We start from the raw sequence: 18888 nt of genomic DNA on the forward strand, positions 1-18888 counted from the left end.
TTATTATTATTATTATTATTATTATTATTATTATTATTATTATTATTGACAATTGGGGTTAAGTGACTTGCCCAGGATCACACAGCTTATAAGTATCTAAGGCCAGATTTGAACCCAGGTCCTCCTAACTCTGGAGCTGGTGCTCTATTCACTGTGCCACCTAGCTACTCCATAGTAGTCATTTATGGGAAAATGTGTTTAGATTTCTGGACACTGAAACCAGATGATTCTGCATAGCTTGGTTCCCATCATCCTGTTGCTTCCAAGGGACTACCATTGTCACCACCCTTTGCATCTGATTAGACTTTATTTCCTTCTCTGGTCCACTGCACACCAGGAAACATTGGATCTTTATGACTCTTCTGTGTCTGAAGGTCCCACAAAGCCCTTTTGAGTCAAGAAAAAGTGATCAGTTCATTTCTTCAATATTCATGTAGTGAGTTCCATATGTGAAAGATACAGAGCAAGATATCCTGGGAGCACAGAGAAGAGGCTAAGGGGTTTTGCTTTTCTGCAGCAAGTAGGAGATACAGCATAAAAATGTCTTAAAACCTTATAGGGATAGACAAAGATGCATACATGCTACAATTAAACAAATATTTAAATACTTACTATGTGATCATTTGAAGAAATTGCTGATGATTAGTTTGGAGAAGACTTTGGGAGACCTAATAACTATGATCAAGTATTTGAATGGCTATCATGGAGAAGAGAAATTATTTTTGTTTCCGTTTGGCCTCAGAAGACAGTAGTACTAGGGTGGCAGTTACAAAGATCAAATTTAGGTTTCATGTAAGGAAAAAAACTTATAAATAGAGCTATCCAGCAGCAGAATTGACTGCTTCACGAGATATCGGGGTCCCTCCCTCTTATGGGAAGACTGTAAGGCAAGACAAGGCATCTTTATTAAGGGCTTAACATGTGCTGGGCACTGTGCCAAGTCCTCCAATATCCAGTCCCTACCCTCAAGGAGTTTACGTTCTAATGGAGGAAAACAACACACAAAATGGAGCTAGAAGGGGGAGGGGAGGTCATCCTTCCTAGAGGGTTTGAGGCTGGGGGTGATGAAGATATGGTATTGGTATCTGGAAAGGGAGAAGCACAGAAGCAAAAGCAGCATGACTACCGCGGGGTATGATTTCGAAGGCGTCATTTGTTACAGAACTGGTTAAGACATCTTCTGTGGTCTCTTCCTACTCTGAGATTTCGTGATCAGTGCCTTGTTGAAAGGTACCAAGTAGCCTCGCAAGTGTGGATTCACCCTTGTCATTAAGAGTGATGCTGTGATTGTACATGTATGACCTATGTCAGATTGCTTGCCATCTTGGGGAGCGGGGAGGGAAGGGAAGGAGGAGAATAATTTGAAACTCAAAATTCTCAAAAGTGAATGTTGAAAACTGTCTTTACATGTGACTGGAAAAAATAAAATACTAATATTATTGAAAGGAATTATAAAGAAAAAAGAGTGATGCTGTAATGTTAGGAAAAATGGCTATCATTGCCTCATGCCCAAATGCTATTTGTCAAGGAACAAGGAGCAATATAGTCCCTGTCCCTTGGACCCATATAACACCCAATGATGACATTTATATATGAATATCAGAGATATGTTGATTGCTTAAGGTTAATTTTACTTTATAATTTTAATTTTTGTATTTTAAGTCAAATTTCTCTGTCTTCAAATGTCTCAAAAATGTTAGTGCAGTTTTAAACTCATAACAATAATGATGATGATGATGATAGCTTTTTTTTATAGCATCTACTGTGTGCCAGGCACTGTGCTAAGCCCTTTACAATTATTTTCTCATTTGATTTGATCCTCACAATAACTCTGGGAGGTAGATGCTATTATTATTCCCATTTTACAGATGAGGCAATTGTGGTTCAGTGACTTGCCCAGGGTCACATGGCTAGTAAGTGTCTAAGGTCATATCTGAACTCAGATCTTCTTGCGTCCAGCTCTGGCTCTCTATCCACTGTGTCACCAAGCTTATTTGATCTGCTGGTTCCAGCTAGCACCTGTTAGATCCAAAGCTGCTTTTCTGAATTAAAGTTTAAAACTTCCTGAAGACTTTTGGGATACCCAGTATTCATCGAAGACCTACTGTGTAAAGAGATACTATGCTAGGCACCAAGGGAGATAGAAAAGAAATATAAGACATTTGTCCTAGCCTACACTGTCCCTGACTTTTTCACTTCTAGGTTTCTAATTTAGTTGGTTCGATAACAAAAACATGTACAACAGTTGATTGAGTCTAAATATTATTGTTATCTAATTTTTATGACATTATTCTAATGTAGGAACACATGAGGTCCTGTAAGTATTCTGTACCTTGTTGGCCTCTCCGCATGGCTACCTTCTTTGTACTTTTAGAATCCTGACATCGTTAGTTTTTCTAGGAGTGATCATGTACTGGAAAATGAGTTCTCACTAACCCAATCACAAGAGACTGACTTATAAGCTACTTTGCTAATTTATTTAAATCATAGTAAGAGATAAAAATTTTTATAACCACCATCTAGATCATGCCCTTCACAATATTCAGGTGCCTAGAATAATGAGATAGTTTGGTGGACAGATCAAAGGGAGCTGGGTAATCTTAAGGGATGTGACAGCTTGGTTCTATTGAAATACCTACACTCCATGAGGATGTACACCTTTCTAGTAACCAGAATGCTTTTACTGGCCACAGAGTCACTTTCTTTAGAGGCAGATAGGTGGCACAATGGATAGAGTGGCTGAGCCTAGAGTCAGGAAACCCTCAATTCAAATCCAGCTTCAGTCACTTACTAGCAGTGAGAATCTGGACCAGTCACTTCACCTCTGACCAGTTTCCTCAGCTGAAAATGGGGATAATAATAGAATCTGCCTCCCTGTTGTGAGGATCAAAGGACGTAATATCTGTTAAGCATTTAGCAAATTGCCTGGCCTATTGTAGGCCCTTAATAAAACGGTTGGTCTCTTCTCCCTTGAGAAATACAACCAAGTATTTTTTCTCCAACTCTTCTTTTTTCTGTACTTCACATTTACTGCCACTCTCCTATTTCCATAGGATGACAGTATCATTGATTTAGAACTAGAAGGTACTTTATAGGCCATCATGTCCAACCCCCTCATTTTATAGTTGAGGAAATGAGGCTGAAAAAGATTAAGTAATTTGCCTGGGGTCATATAGCTAGTGTCTGAAGCCAGATTTGAAATCCAATTTTCCTGTATCCAAGCCAAGCACTCTATTCCTAGCTGTCCCCTTGACATTGCATCACATGTTTTCATTATAACATATATTTTCTAACATGATATAAATGAAAAATTAACATTATTCTTAGTGATTACATTAGGTTGACTAATCATAAAAGGAGGCAATTTAATCTCAACACTCGATGTCCCATTGTAGGATATTATTTCTGAGAGACAATGCTATTGGACCTTGCAGTCCAAAGGACATCTACTGATGCAGGGCCCCAGTTTACTATACTGTTTCTATCCAGTCACTTACAGCTCTCATTGATGAAGTAGCTTGTGGTTCTGGTGGTTTCCTATATGTGTTCCTTTTATTTGTGTCTTTGTTAAAAACTTTGTTGTCTGCTGATTGATTATTAGAGGTGTGTAGTGTCTGGGGTAACAGTTTATTTATGACCACACTGCTTTTGAATCCTTGATCTAGGTATGATTTGCCTAAGGAGTGGTCTGTGATGATCTATGACTCAAATTTAGGAACTTGCTAGATATTTGTGAAATTATAAAAGATATCATTTGTTAATCTTGTCCCTGGGTTTTACCATTGTTCATACCGTATAATTAAGCAGATGAGGACTTAACCTTCATTAATATCTCCCATGCTGTTTTTTCTAGAATAGCTTCTAGCTATTTTCCCCCACCCTGGCCCCTACCCTTTACAATAGTTTCTCCAGGTCTGATTTATAAAACTATCTTTCTGCATTAGTGGCAGAGGCCTCTCTAACCTAACAGTACTTTCCATTTTTTAAGACCTTAGCAAGAACCATGCCAGACCCCGCTTTCGGCAACATTGGCCTTAAAGCATGCTGCTGAACACCGTCCACAGAGCAAATGATTCAGTCCTTCACTTCTGCTCTAAGAGCCAAATCTGTGACTCTCACAGAAAAGCCTTATGGCACCCATTTCTTGGAGTTTGCCTGGAATGTCAGAAGTGTAGAAGAAAATAGTTTTAAAGTAATGTAGTCTTCCTGGTAGTTTTTCCTTGTCGTCCTACATTTATTATGTGCTGATTGAAATTTACGAGCGACCCAGGAAACCACTGAGCTAGCCACTTACAGTTAAGAAATAATAAATGCCTTATTTATTACCAACATTTACTATTGACGCCAAAAATAGCCAGCTAGAGTTATTGTCTTCTTTGTATACAATAGATACAGGCATATATTCAGGAGTTGCTTAGTTGCTGTGGGAAGTAGAATCCTTCCTTATGCCAACAGCAGTGTTACGAATGCAAATTTTGAGTGTATGAATATATAATAGTGAGAGAGTACCCCTACTACTGCTCCCTTAAATGAGGTTATAGAAAAGGGGAAAAATGCTAGTGGTAAATCCATTTTAAGATATCAATGGATGACTTATAGTCAAGACTGAGGCAGGGAGAACACTGCCGGGGATAGAAGTAGTTTGTAAAAGGCCAAGATAAATAAGTAGTGAGCTCTGTGGAGTCTGAATGAAAAGGTGGACCCAGAGATTGTGTTAGCCTGCTAGTCTCAAAGCAATTCAGAGAACTCTTTAAATACAGAAATATTTAAATTGCTGGAAAACTCAGGCTTGGAAAGAGGCAGCCTGCTTGAAGGCAAGAATGGAGACAAGTGCCCTTATGTGATCTTCATGATTAGCTCTAAACACAAAATACACAGCACTTCCTGTCAACACTCCAGACATCAGTTGTACTGGTTAGAGTGGCTACCGGCCATCACAAGGGAGAATTCTCAACAGGCTTCATTTTCCTTCCTTTCTCTTCCTCCTCTTACTAAGAAGTTACAAGCTCTAATCCTGTTAAATGTTTTTCAGAAGAAAAAAAAAGAAAGACATACTGTCATGGGGACAGCCCAACTGTACCTTTTGTAGTACACTTGGTGTAGTACAACGATTAGAGGTCTACGATAACCATTGATTGACTAGGGGAAACACCAAAAGCTTAAAGTGTTGGAAATAGGGTAACCTTTACATTGCTAGTGTGAGTTTCTGTGGACCTGAAGTATAGTTCAGAACTGACTTATTGTTGTTATATGTGTGGTTTTCTGGCCACTGACGCCCTCAGATGCACCCCATCCACTGCCAATAGACTATGAAGTCTATGAAATTTGCCATTTTAAGTGCAGGGTAGAGACACTCAAAAATATTTTTGATTGACTACAGAAGGAATATGTGGGAGTTGAGTCTACCAGATTCTACAGAATCATCTTATTCAGGTCTAGGTGTCTCACACCTACCTCTCTCTTCACCAGTCCACAACTACTTCCCTCAAGCTGCTGCTGGAGACAGAAATACCATTACTTACTATACAGTACAAACAGGACAAAAATTATTTTATGCCCCTTTTTACCCAAAGGAAACAAATCCTTGTTGCTATTATTTAACAGAACTCCAAAACATGTTAACATACTACACTTTCAGAGTATATAGAAAATGAAATAAAATTTTCCTTCAGGATCCTATTTGTTAGAAGAATATTTAAGCTTTCAGCCTATTAAAGGCTCTCTACTTAGTAGAGGCAGAGCCCAGGATTCTTGGCTGATATGATCCAGTTTTTTTTGTTATTTAAAATATTTATCAGTCCACACTGATTAGAATTTTAAAATGAAAAACTGAATTGGATCACATCTATTCAGAATCCCATACTCCATTCACACTGAATGGTTGGCTAGTACTATGTGTAGATCCTTTAACTGGCTAAAAACAGTCTCTTTAATAAACAGGATCCAGAAGGAAATTGTTATTTATCTTTGAAGTGAGTAGTATGTATATATATTATGATCACATGTGGATACAGTATAATATTAATTTAAATGTATACACACGCCTTCCACATAACCTCTCACATTAAGCTTCTTCTCAGATACAGTTGGCTCTGTGGTCTTTTGGCTCCCGCTGCTGCTAAAGAGAGCAATTTTTCAAGTTTATACCAAATGTCGCTCTATTTCATTTCCAAATATAATCTCCTGGAGAGTAGGTTCAATCTCTCTATTTCCAATCTCTAAAGTTAATACATGAATTTATATTCCTTTCTCTCTCTCGCTCTCGTAAATTAAGAGATGTAATTACTAGTCGCGGTTGCTACAAACGAATAAAGCACTGAGGGAGAAGAGGCTGATAGTGCCGTACGCCTGCAGCAGCTTTCCTTTTTCATTTTCCTCCCTTCCTTTCTGAGAAGTCTGTTTGTGAGGCAGGTTCTCTTTTTTACCGTTAGCAAGCCTCTTTTAAATCTGGGCAAGTCTCAGAACCACTCATTCCTTCTCTTACTAGGAAAGTTGGAAGAAACAAATCACAAAATTATTTCTTGCTTATCAATTAATGATGATTGGCAAACTGCCTCAGAATAGAGTATGAAGCTTTTTGGAAAGTTTTGCTTATCCAGGTCTGATTTCCTAGGCAACAAGCTATTATTACTCCTCCAAATAAGCTTCTATCTAAATAATTATAAGGTGTTCAGAAAGGGTCAGCCTACAATTGAGATGGCCCATCTGTGAGGAAGGGAGTGAAGAGAATGTCATCTAAGAGAATTGTCTCTTTTAGAGAGGGTCCTAAGTTCTTGGCATAACTCTAGGATCTGGAGTGTGTTATGTTAGACAAGGCAAACATTTTCTATAAGACTGGTTTCCCCATCTTAAACTTCCAAGCTGCAAGCCCTGATTAATTTAATAAAAAGTTTGTCTGATTTTTATGTCTACTCTGGACAGATTTGACAAAACAAAAATTTGAATATTTAAAAGATTGTATGAAGCAAACATTTTCATTCAGAATTTCTGCTTCTTGAATGAGATGCAGTAATGCGCTTCAGAATTATGGTCATGTGGATCTTCCCGGGAAAGGTGAAATGCCGAAATGAACCAAGGCTCTCCCTTTGGCACATCCTGAATTATCTACAGAAGAAATCTTTCTCCACATTCTCAAAACACTACAAATATCAAACCATCATTTTCTATGTGTTTAATAAATGTAAAGATTGACATCATGGGCTTGCCTTATCCTCAAGCCTCAGCACTTAGCATGGCCCTTTGCATGTAGTAAGCAGTTGATAAATGATTAATTTAACTGAGTTAACGTGGTATAGTGCAAAGAGCACTAAACTTGGAGCCAGAAAATTTGGATTTGCACCTGGGCTTTAAGCCTCAGTTTCCTTATTTATATATTAGGGATACTGTAATTCACATTCCCAACTCAATGTTGCTATAATGAAAAAAGACTTTATTAACTACAAAGTGTTATGGAAATAAGAGTTATTATTATGAATATTTTTGCTGTGGTCTCTGCAATAGTAAGGTTGTGGTGCCTTTACGTCATTGTTGCATTAACCATCATTCAGTTAGTAAGCATTAAATGCCTATCTATATATACCAGGCACAGGGAACATAAATATGCAAAGACCATTAGTACAATGAATGACAGAACAGTTATATTCAGGGAGTGACTGAAACCATAGCTTCTCAAACACGTTACAGTGGCACATGAATTACTAGCAGCGCACCTTGCCATATTCTTCTCTGATACAGGTCTGATCCCACCTGTCTTTCCTTGAATGGCCAAAAATAGGAGACAGAATTAACCATGGAGGAAGTAGTGGGTGATAAATGAATAGTGAAGCTTACAACTTCCAAGGAATTATGCATAGTGTGCTGAATCTGAGCATTAATAGCCGCATAGTTACATGTCTTTGGACCAATCATTGGGCCCTGTCAAAAATTACAAGATTGAGATAATGTTGAAGATAATAATCACAGTTATAATAACCAATATTACTTGACCTCTGGAGTGAGCATATGAAAGAGCTGAGATCCAACTGTGAAACCAAAAGGCCCAAAATGATCATTCTCCACATAAACGCAAACAAAATGTCAATAAAAAAGCATCAGACGGGGGCAGCTAGGTGGCGCAGTGGATAGAGCTCCAGCCTTGGAGTCAGGAGGACCTGAGTTCAAATCCAGCCTCAGACACTTGACACTTACTAGCTGTGTGACCCTGGGCAAGTCACTTAACCCTGATTGCCTCACCAAAAAAAACAAAACAAAACAAAACAAAAAATCAGACAAATGGTTGTCATGCAGATGTGTTTACAAAAATGGAGTGGATTGTCATTGCACTAGAATTACAAAAAACTCTTCTGTTAGGGGACTGGATCTGTTGTTCAATTCAGGTTTTCAGAGAAAGAGTAGAAACTATGCAATATATCACCACAAGGTTACCCACTCCCGACCAATCTCTTTCCCCTTTTTATTATTTTTAAATAAATTTATTTTAGATGCATTTATAATCTGTTTCTACTACTACCTCCTACCCCAATGAATAACAACAAAATGAAAAATGAAACCCATATCATAAACATATGTAATCCAATAAAACAAATTCTCACATTGATCATGATCAAATGTATATCTTTCTGCATTTTAAGTTAACCTCCTTTCTGGAAGGAGGTGAGTACTATTTTCAGATTTAGATTTTCTGGATTCCAGTTTGTCATTGCATTGATTAGAGTTCTAAAGTCTTTCAAAGATATTTTTCTTTATAATATTATTGTCATTGGATAAGTTGTTATTCTAATTCTTCTCACTTTATTCTGTGTCACTTTGTAGAAATTTCATTGTCCTCTGAAATGATCCATTTTTATCAGTTCTTATGGCATAGTATCATTCCCTTACATCTATATAGCATAGTTAGTTTAACCATTCCCCAATAGGACAGCCGTTTATTTTCCAATTTTTGTTTACTCCAAAAAAGGGCTGCTATAAATACTGTTGATAATATAAATCCTTTTCCTCCTTCTTTGATTTCTTTGTGGTGTAGGCCTAGTCAAAGATATGCACAGTTTAAGAACTCTGGGGGCATAGTTCTAAATTGCTTTCCAGAATGGCTGGACCAGTTCACAGCTCCATCAACATTGCACTAATGTGCCTGTTTTCTCATAACCCCTCCAGTATTTGTCATTTTTCTTTTTTTGGCACTTGTGTCAGTCTGATGGGTATGAAGTGGAATCTCAAAGTTGTTTAAATTTGCATTTCTCTATTAATGATTTATATCATTTTTTCTCACATTGTTGTTGAGAGCTTGGATTTCTTCCTTAGAAAAATGTCTTCTCCTATCTCTTTTAACCATTTATCTATTGGGGAATGGCTTTTAGTTTTATAAATTTGAATCATTTCTTTATATATATCTTGTATGTGAGACCCTTATCAGTGAAACTTGGTAAGTTGTTCCCATTTGTTTATATGTTTCCTTTCTAATTTTAACTATATTAGATTTGTTTGTACAAAAAATATTTTTTTAATTTTACTTAATCAGGGGCAGCTAGGTGGCACAGTGGATAGAGCACTGGCCCTGAAGTCAGGAGGACCTGAGTTCAAATCTGGCCTCAGACTGAACACTTGACACTTACGAGCTGTGTGACCCTGGGCAAGTCACTTAACCCCAATTGCCTAAAAGAAAAAAAAATGTAAAAAATAAAAAAAAATTTTTACTTAATCAAAATTATTTATTATATCTTGTGCAATCCTTTCTATTGCTTATTTAATCATGGAACTTGTTTCCTATCTATAGATCTCAAAGGTAATTTTTTCCTTACTCTTCTAATCTGTTTTTGATGTGACCTTTTATATCTAGATAAAGTATCCACTTGGAACTTATCTTGGTGTATGATGTGAGGTGTTAGTCTCAGTCTAATTTCTGCCAGACTACTGTCTTTTGCTTTTTGATGAGGCACTTGGAGTTAAGTGAGTTGCCCAGGGTCACACAGCTAGTAAGTGTCAAATTTCTGAGCCCAGATTTGACCTCAGGTCCTCCTGACTCCAAGGCTGGAGCTCTATCCACTGTGCCACCTCGCTGCCCCTACTGTCCATTTTTCTTAGCAGCTGTTGTTAAATAGTAGCTCATAAGCACTATGGATTACAAAAACCATACTATCTACAAATACTTAGAAAGATAATTTCCAATAGCAAGAGTTACACACCTGAAGCTCTCCATTCTTCATAAACCAACAGATTTCTCCATATTATGAATACAAACCTCCAAATGTCTTTGAGAATTCAACAAATAATTTGTGCAAGAACTAGAGCATCATCACAGGCAAACCTGTTTCCCTACAGTTGCCCATAAAAATTCAAAAACAGTTTTACTAGATGTTGCTATGCTGAATACTCATAAGCTCCACACCCCTTGTAATGAAAAGCTCTCAAAATAGAAAGACCTCATATAATAGATCAAACCTGCATGGGAATAGGATGAAGTACAAATCATCCCTGTCATACTTTGTGCTGTTAATTTATCTCAACAACGTTGTCAGTCAGTCTACGGGAGATAAGCTCATTTTGCTACTTTTGTTCAGTTACAAAAAGCTAACCCCTTATCCACCTCCACCGTAGTACGCCAAATATCAAATATAAAAGAACACTAATAGGACAGTGACGTGTTCTTGGCCCATCTCAATCTGATTATAACATTGATTATAACATGAGAAGAACAAGAATAACAGACAACAGTAGCTCAGGTTTTTATGACTGTCCTGTGACCCAGGTGCTTAACTCAAAATGTGAATGGATTGAATGATGAGATTGAAGTTGTTTTTCTTCCAGTCTAGTTGGAGGCATGTGGAGACAGTTACTCCCTTAGTCTTCCAAAAATTTTCTAGATGTGAAAGTGTGAGCTCTTGTAGCTACACAAAAACTGAATTATTTTTGTCACTGGCATGTTAAAGAAGAGGAAGAGTTTGAATTTGCCAGGTCATATTTGAGATCTCCTGGTTTTTAGAATCTTTGTTTCCCTGTCTATAGCAATGGGATTTCCTGCCCACCCTAAGAAATGTGAGTTAAATGTTTTCTTCAGGATCCCACAGTACAGGGTTTGGGACATGGATCTAGAGTGCTCTTTGAACTTGTCACTTCTTTGCTGGAGTGTGGGCTGGAAGTAATCACAAGCATCTTAACTTATTTTCCTTCCTTGGTATTTTCTCTCTTAGCTGGACATAGAGCTGAAAATCCTGAAGTCTCAGACTGGTACAGTTGATCAGAGCTTCTTTGTGTCCAATGATGAGTTGAATGCCCTCAGGTGAGTACCAGAAAGTCCTCATGAGGACTAGAAGGAATTTGGCAACACAGATGAATTGTTTCTGGACATCATCATGTGCTTTATTCTAGAAAATTGTTCCTCCCTCCTGTCTTCATGCTGGCCTCCCTCACCTCTAAACTTCAACAAATGGTCGTTTCCCTTGACTTTACTCTTCTATTTCTGTAATTCAGTTTATAATTAACACCTAAAACCTGCTTAATTCTCTTCCTTTCCCTTATCTGATTATAACCTCTTAGCATTCCACCTTTCCCTATACATTATAATCCCTAACCACCAAACTCCATTCGAAGGAAAATGAGAAATGCCCTTCTATCAAGTCACTAGCCTGGCCTCCTGCTTTGAAGGGAAAGGACACTTAAAGCATTCATTTGGCTCCACGTACTTGTTCCTTTGGCTAAACCGATTAAGTTCCTGAAAGGACTCTATCCTGAGGCCAAAGCCCTATGGACCTTGAAAATCTGTATCTTCCTGCAGTGATGAACGAACTGTTCCCTGGTCATAACCTTCACATCCCACCATCCTGAATAGCTGTTGTACTATATTTCTTTTCCCTTTTGTGAGTCAGCTTCTTCAGAAGGCCATCTACAGTTGGTGCTTCTACTTCTCACTGTCTTCTAGCCCCCCTTTAGTCTGGCTGCCAACTTCATCATTCAGCTGAAGCTGTTCTATTCAAAGTTCCCAGTGATCTCTCAATTGCCAAATGGCCTCTTCTTGATCCTCATTCTTTTTTGACCTCTCTCTGGCATGCTAGATAGAGCACTGGGCTTGGAGTCAGGAAGACATGATTTCAAATGTGGCCTCAGATATTTACTAGCTGTGTGAATCTGGGCAAGTCACTTAACCTCTGTTTGCCTCAGTTTCCTCAACCATCCAGGATTGGTACCTACCTCCCTGGATTGCTGTGAGGATCAAGCGAAATAAAATTTGTTAAGTGCTTAGTACAATGCCTGTTTAATAAATGCTTGTTTCCTTCCTTTGACACTGTCCATTATTGTGTTGTCATGAATAATCTCTTCTCTAGATTGCATGGTTCTCTTCTTACCTTTATGACTTTTCCCTCTGTCTCTTTTGTTGGATATTCCTTTAGATCATACCTGTCAAATGTGGGTGTCCCCAAGGCTCTATCCTGGACCCTCCTCTCTTCTCTTTCTATACTATCGTACTTGGTGATCTCATCAACTTCCATGGGTTTAGTTATCATTTCCATGACATGATTCTCAGATAGATTTATCCAATCTTAACCTTGTGTCCTACAGTCTTGCATCACCAACTATTGTACATCTCAAACTACATATCCTGTCGGCATCTAAAACCCTCCATGTCCAAAGTGGAGCTCTGACAACATTAGTACTATTGTCAGCTCCTTATTGGCATTGATTCTACATATCCAATCTGTTGCCAACTCTTGTTTTTCCCTTGACAACATTCTTTGTATATATCCCCTTCTCTCTATTTCTGCAACCATAACCCTCATGTTGGCTCACATCATTTCACACCTCGACTCTCAAGCCTTTTGCTTGGTCTCTAGGCTTTGTCTCTTGCCACTTTAGTCCATTCTCCACTCAATGGGTGCCCAAGTGATCTTCTAAATGTAGGTCTGATCACGTTTGCTTTTACTATTTACTGAAGACATAGGTTCTCATTTTACTCCCTGGGAAGCAGTTATTTGGCCTAAATATTTTTGGCCAATAAATATAATAATAGTTAACATCTGTGTAGCTGTTTGATAGTTTACAAAATTATTTATATGCATTAACTTCCTTCAAAGATTTAAAAATTATGAAAGAGGGATTCCACTTGTTCTCCTTGATTCCAAAGGTCAAAAATAGGACTAATTACCACAAGGTAGACTTCAGCTCACTATAAAGATGCACATTCAACTGTATGCTATCTAATGGATTAGAAGTTCCCTCCAAGATGCATACTGCAGCATATCCATGACTACCCATTCTATACAGCTCTTGTCTTCCCATAAATTCTCCACATCAGTTATATTTTTTCACTTCATGAAACAAGATAAGGAAATACTTACTAAGAATTCAAGCTCTGTAAGGGTAAAATAGGTTGCCCCAGCAATCATCCCTTCTCTTTCTAGTCTTCTATTTTCACTGTCCACTGGTTCCTTCCCTACAGCTACAAACAGGGCCAAGTCACCCCATCCTTAAAATTAAACTTCACTAGACAGCATTATCTTTTTATTCTATATCTCTCCTTTTCACAGCCTAACTCTTGGAAAATCCCCATTGATAACTCTTCTTACTCTTCTGTCATCTGCTTCTCAACATCTATAATCTGACTTTATTTTTCTTCTTCTTCTTCTTCTTCTGCTGCTGCTGCTACTGCTATAATCAGGGTTAAGTGACTTGCCCAGGGTTATGCAGCTAGTAAGTGTCAAATGTCTAAGGCCAGATGTGAACTCAAGTACTCCTGACTCTAAGGCTGGAGTTTCTGCTGTGCCTATAGTCTGACTTTCAATGTCATCACTTAAGTGAAACTAAAAAAAAAACAAAAAAACCTCATGATCATGTCATCTTCTTACTCAGTAAAGTCCAGTGGCTCTCTATTACTGCAAGGATCAAATATAAAATCATCTTCAGCATTTGTAACTCTTCATGACTTGGCTCCTTCTTGCCTTTCATATCTTTTTGCCCTTCAAATCTTCTTGCCCTTTACTCCCATTCATACAGTCTAGCAGTTTTGGCCTTCTTACTCTTCTTTACAGAGAACATTCTATCTCCCAACTCTTTGACCTTCCACTGACTCTCTCCCATGCCTGAAATGCTCTCCCTCTTTTCTTCTACCTCCTGCTTCCCTGGATACTTTCAAGACTCAACTCAGATCCCACCTTCTAGACAAGGTCTTTCTCCATCCCTTTGTTCCTCCACATGACTTCCCTCTGAGATTTCTTCTCTAATGAGAGAGAGAGAGAGACACACACACAGAGAGAACTATGAGCATTTATTAAAAATTTGCAGGCATTTTGCTAAATGCTAGGGCTACAAATACAAACAAGAAGTCCCTACATTCCAGAGGCTTACATTCTAATGGGGGAATAGAACACATAAAATGAAAATGGGAAAGATGGGGAGGGGACAGGAGGAATGGTAAGGCAGAGAGTGGATGAGAAGTGTAGTCAGGAGTGAAGTGAACATGGCCTGGGCATCTTATGAAGGATGCACTAATTAGAGTAGGGCCACGTGGCAGAGGCATCTCCAGGGTGAGAATGCTGCTGGTAAGGAGATAGAAAAGTCTGGAGAGTGACAGATGGAGCCAGGTTATTTCCACCATTGGAATGCTTGAACTTTCCAAAGGCAGGGACCACATTTTTGCCTTTCTTTGGATCCCCAGCATTTGGCACAGTGCTTGGCACAAAGTAAGTGCTTAATGAATGCTTGTTGAATGACTGACTGAAACTGCTCTCTCCATTGTTACCTATGATCTCTTAATTGTTGTAGCCAATGGTCTTTTCTTAGTCCTCATGGTTCTTGTCTTATTTGCTGTATTTGACACTGTTTACCACCCTTTCCTCCTGAATACTCTCTCTTATCTGGGTTTTCATGATACTGCTCTCTCCTGGCTCTCCTTCAACCTGACTGACCATTCATTCACAGCCTCTTTTGAGGAATAATTATTAATATCATAACTCCTATTTCATGTGCTTCCCAAGCTTCTGTTCTCAGCCCTCTTCTCTTCTTCTTCCATACATTCTCCATTGGTGACCTCATCAGCGTCCTGTGCATTTCTCCTGTATTATTACAACATATTCCTAAGGGGCCTTCTTGCCTTGCCTTTCCCATTCCAGTCAATCCTGCATACTGCTACTAAGGTGATTGTCTTTAATTGTAATTCTGACTCCCTGTCTCTCCTCTACTCAAGTAGTCTCCCTATGGTCTCTCCTCTGTTTAGCTTTTAAAGCCCTTCACAACCTTTTCCTGACCTATCTTTCCAGACTCATTGGACATTGCCACACTCTGCAGTTGTCAGACTGGTGTTCTCTCTGTTGCTCACACACAGTACTTTATTTCCCATTGCTGTGCCTTTGCCCTGGCCATCTCCTATGCCTGAAATGCATTGCCTGCTCATCTTTGCCTCATAGAACACAGTCCTAGCACTGCACTGATGGCAGTGGCTGCCCCATGGTAGAGTTGGATAAGTAGATCTGAGAATCATCAGAATTAGAAATAATAATTGAATCCATGGGAGTTGATGAGATCATCAAATAAAATAGTATTGAGGGAGAAGAGAAGAGGGCCAGAATCTTTACAAAGGAAATACAAATCCAAATAAATTCAAAGAAAAAAGCAAGGAAAATTGGGTGGGAGAGAGGATACTAATAGAACAAGAAAGACTTTGTGTAGAAAGTGTCGAACAGAATTTTAAACAGAACAAGTGATTGATTCTAAGAGGCAGAGGTGAAGTAGGAGTGCATTCCTAGCATGAGGGACAGCCACATAGGTGTTAGATGGAGTAGAATAATGATGACAATGGCCATAGCTTTTACACTCATATGGTTCTCTAGGATGTACAAAGTGCTCTAAATAACATTTTCTCTTTTGATCCTCACAACAATTCAGCGCAGTAGTTACTGCTACAGTATTACCTTAATTTTATACTTAAGGAAACTTAGACTGAGAAATTAAATGACTTACCCATAGTCACACAGCTAATAAGCATCAAAATTAAGATTCATATCTGGAGTTCTCAAGTCCCACAATATTATATTTTACTCTGTTGATTTTCTTTTTAAAGGTAAAGAAATTAACTGTTATTGTACACCCTCAAAAAATTGTGTCTATGTCTACTCTAAAGGATCCTGGCTTTTCTTACCTACCAAAATCCACTGTTTGGTGGATTTGGTACTCTCAAAAGAGTCTTATGAGAATCAGCCTCTCCTCATCTTAGTTCCCACTATGGTTAGGCATGCAATCATATACTTAGAACCAGAAAGAATCTTCAAGAGCATTGAGGCCAACTTCTGTTCACAGATGACAGAACAGAAGCCCAAAAATGTAAATTGACTTGCCTAAGGTCATAGAGGTAAGGAGTGGCAGGGCCAGGATTTGAACCCAGATCCTCTGACTCCAAATCAATTTCTCTTTCTACTGTCTCATACTGCCTTTTTTTTTTTAAGTAAAAAAAAAATTTGACTGCTTCTCTCTACCTTCACAGTCCTGTGTCTATACCTGCCTAAGGGATCTTTCCCTCTCTAGAGCTACCACAGTCTACCATGTCTTACCATGTTGCATGGGCACTTTCTGATGGGTCTTTGAAGAGTCACCCTCTTCTAATCTTAATTCCTTCTTTGTTGAGTATTCTGCTTCTCTGTTAATAAAGTCAGCATGCTGTTGGCTAATTTCTGGAATTTGAGGAAGCTCTAGGAGTAATTTGCCAGGCTCCCTCTTTCACATCCTGGTTAATATAGGCAAAGTACTTTTTCTGTATAGAAGTTTCAGTGTCTTTGTTTCACCTCCAAGATTTGTTTCTTGGTAATTATTTTTGTTGAGCAGCATTTACTGCCTATTAGCTATTGCAGAGCAGCTGGATTTCTTTGTTTTCCATGACTTGATGTTTGCATGCAGATAAGGGCTCAACAGGAAATCTGTTTTAGCAAGAATGCTTGGAGTTCTTTCATTAAAGGTCTATTTTTCCCCTTGTACAATTATATGTCATCTTTCAGGGTAAATTTGTCTTTGTTGTAACCCTTAGTCTTTTGGAATATCATATTCTAAGGTTTTCTCTCCTTTAAAGTTATTGCTATCAATTATTCAGTGATCCTGACAATGTTTCCTTGTTACTTTTCTTTCTTGTGGTTTGTTACATTTTTGTCTTTGACCTGTTCTATGACATTCCTGGGAATTTTCACTTTGGGGTTTCTTTCAGGAGATCACTAACAGATTTATTCTACTTTCACTTTGCCCTTTGTATTTTAGTAAATCTGGGCAGCTTTCATTTATAATTTTTTAAGATATGATGGCAGCTATGTGGCTCAGTGGATAGAGTGCTGGGCCTGGAGTCAGGAAGATTCATTTTTGTAAGTTCAAATCTGACCTCAGACACTTGCTACCTGTGTGACCCTAGGCAAGTCCCTTAACCTTATTTGCCTCAGTTTTCTTGTCAGTAAAATGAACTGTAAAAGGAAATGGCAACCAATTCTAGTATTTTTGCCAAAAAGCCCAAGATGGGGTCATGAAGAGTTGGAAGTGATTGAATAACAATAGTAACAACAACAAAATGGACTTTTCCCCCCCTTTTTTTGGTCATGCTTGTCAGAGAATAAAGCAAAGCAATTCTTAGCTTATCTTTCTTTGATATCTTTTCAAGATTAGTTGTTTTGTATAGTAGGTACCTTACATCTCCTGCCCCCCCTCCCCTTTTTGGTTCTACTATTTCTTGTTGTCTCATGAAATCATTGATTTGTTTGGTTTTTCTACTTTTTAAAAAAAAAAAAACTTATTTGTTCGCCTTCCAATTCTTTCTTCCAGAGCTATCATTTTAATTTCATTATTTAGATCATTTATTATTTCATTTTTTAGATCTCTTTCATTGTTACTTCCAGGTACTCTTTCAGTCCTTGTAACCACGCTATTTTTCTCTTTGTATTTGTTGTAGAGTTGCTTTCTCTTCTTTTCTGTCTACTGCTTTTTGTGATCTCTTATCAAAAATATTTCTTCTTGGTGTTTAGTGTCTTCTCTTCATTCCTCACTCCAGCCATAATTCTTGATTTGCAACTTTGTGCCGGATCCAAGCTCAGTCCCCGGCCTCACTCTTCAGTGGTATAGTTAGGCCTTCTTTGGTCCTGATAGTGATTTTCTGTGCTCTTGCTTATCATACCTACCTCGGCTCATATGTCTGTGGGTCCCTTATCATAGTCCTATAGTCATAGGAGAGTGGTTGGTTCTCCTTTGACTGGGTCCTGCTTTCAGCTTCCATCCTCCTTAGGGTCTCTCCAGTCGGGTCATTTCTGCCATATTTCGCTTTCTGCCCCACCATCACTATATACCATCAGGTCAGGGCCCTACCATGGGCTTCCATCCTCCAGACCTTCCCTAGTCACACTTGTTTACCAGAGCTCTTGTTGGCTTTCCTGGTAGGTGCTCACTTCTGGTGCTCCTAGCACCATGACAGGCTGGGTTTTGTGTAGTCTTACATTAGGTGAAGTAGCTTCCTAAAGTTTCTCCTAGGATTTCTTGATCCTTATTCAATCTGGTGCCTTCTTTAGGTTGTTACTGTCATTTTAACCTAACATCTGGTACCTTTTTATTAATGACTTCCTTATAATGTGTATATATGTATGTATGTATAGATATACACACACACATACACATATATACAGTGTGTATATATGTGTGCGTATGGATCTATCTATATCTATAAAATCAGTGGGATTTCAGGGTCACAGCATATGGCTTACTTTCTTAGCATAATTACAAATTGCTTTCTATAATAGATGGACCATTTCACAATGCATTAGTGTGCCTGTCTTTCCTGAACTCCCCAGTGGTGACTGTTCTCATTTTTTGTCTTTTTTTACCAGTTTGCTGGATGAGAGATGAAATCTCAAAGGTGTTTTGATTTTCATTTCTCTCCTTAAT

The 18888-nt window shown here is 38.4% G+C and overlaps 1 protein-coding gene across 2 annotated transcripts in view; it reads left to right on the plus strand.

Moving 5' to 3' along the window:
* The window catches only part of MAD1L1 (mitotic arrest deficient 1 like 1), an 844071-nt gene that overhangs the window by 484862 nt on the left and 340321 nt on the right, over positions 1 to 18888 (plus strand). For both annotated transcript variants that reach the window (XM_027875000.1, XM_027874999.1), the window contains one exon: positions 11187 to 11275. In XM_027875000.1, the coding sequence (XP_027730801.1) occupies positions 11187 to 11275 (89 nt within the window). The remainder of the gene's footprint in view (positions 1 to 11186; positions 11276 to 18888) is intronic.

Source organism: Vombatus ursinus, unplaced genomic scaffold, assembly GCF_900497805.2.
Source record: "Vombatus ursinus unplaced genomic scaffold, bare-nosed wombat genome assembly UNPS02014807.1, whole genome shotgun sequence".
Lineage (NCBI taxonomy): Eukaryota > Metazoa > Chordata > Mammalia > Diprotodontia > Vombatidae > Vombatus > Vombatus ursinus.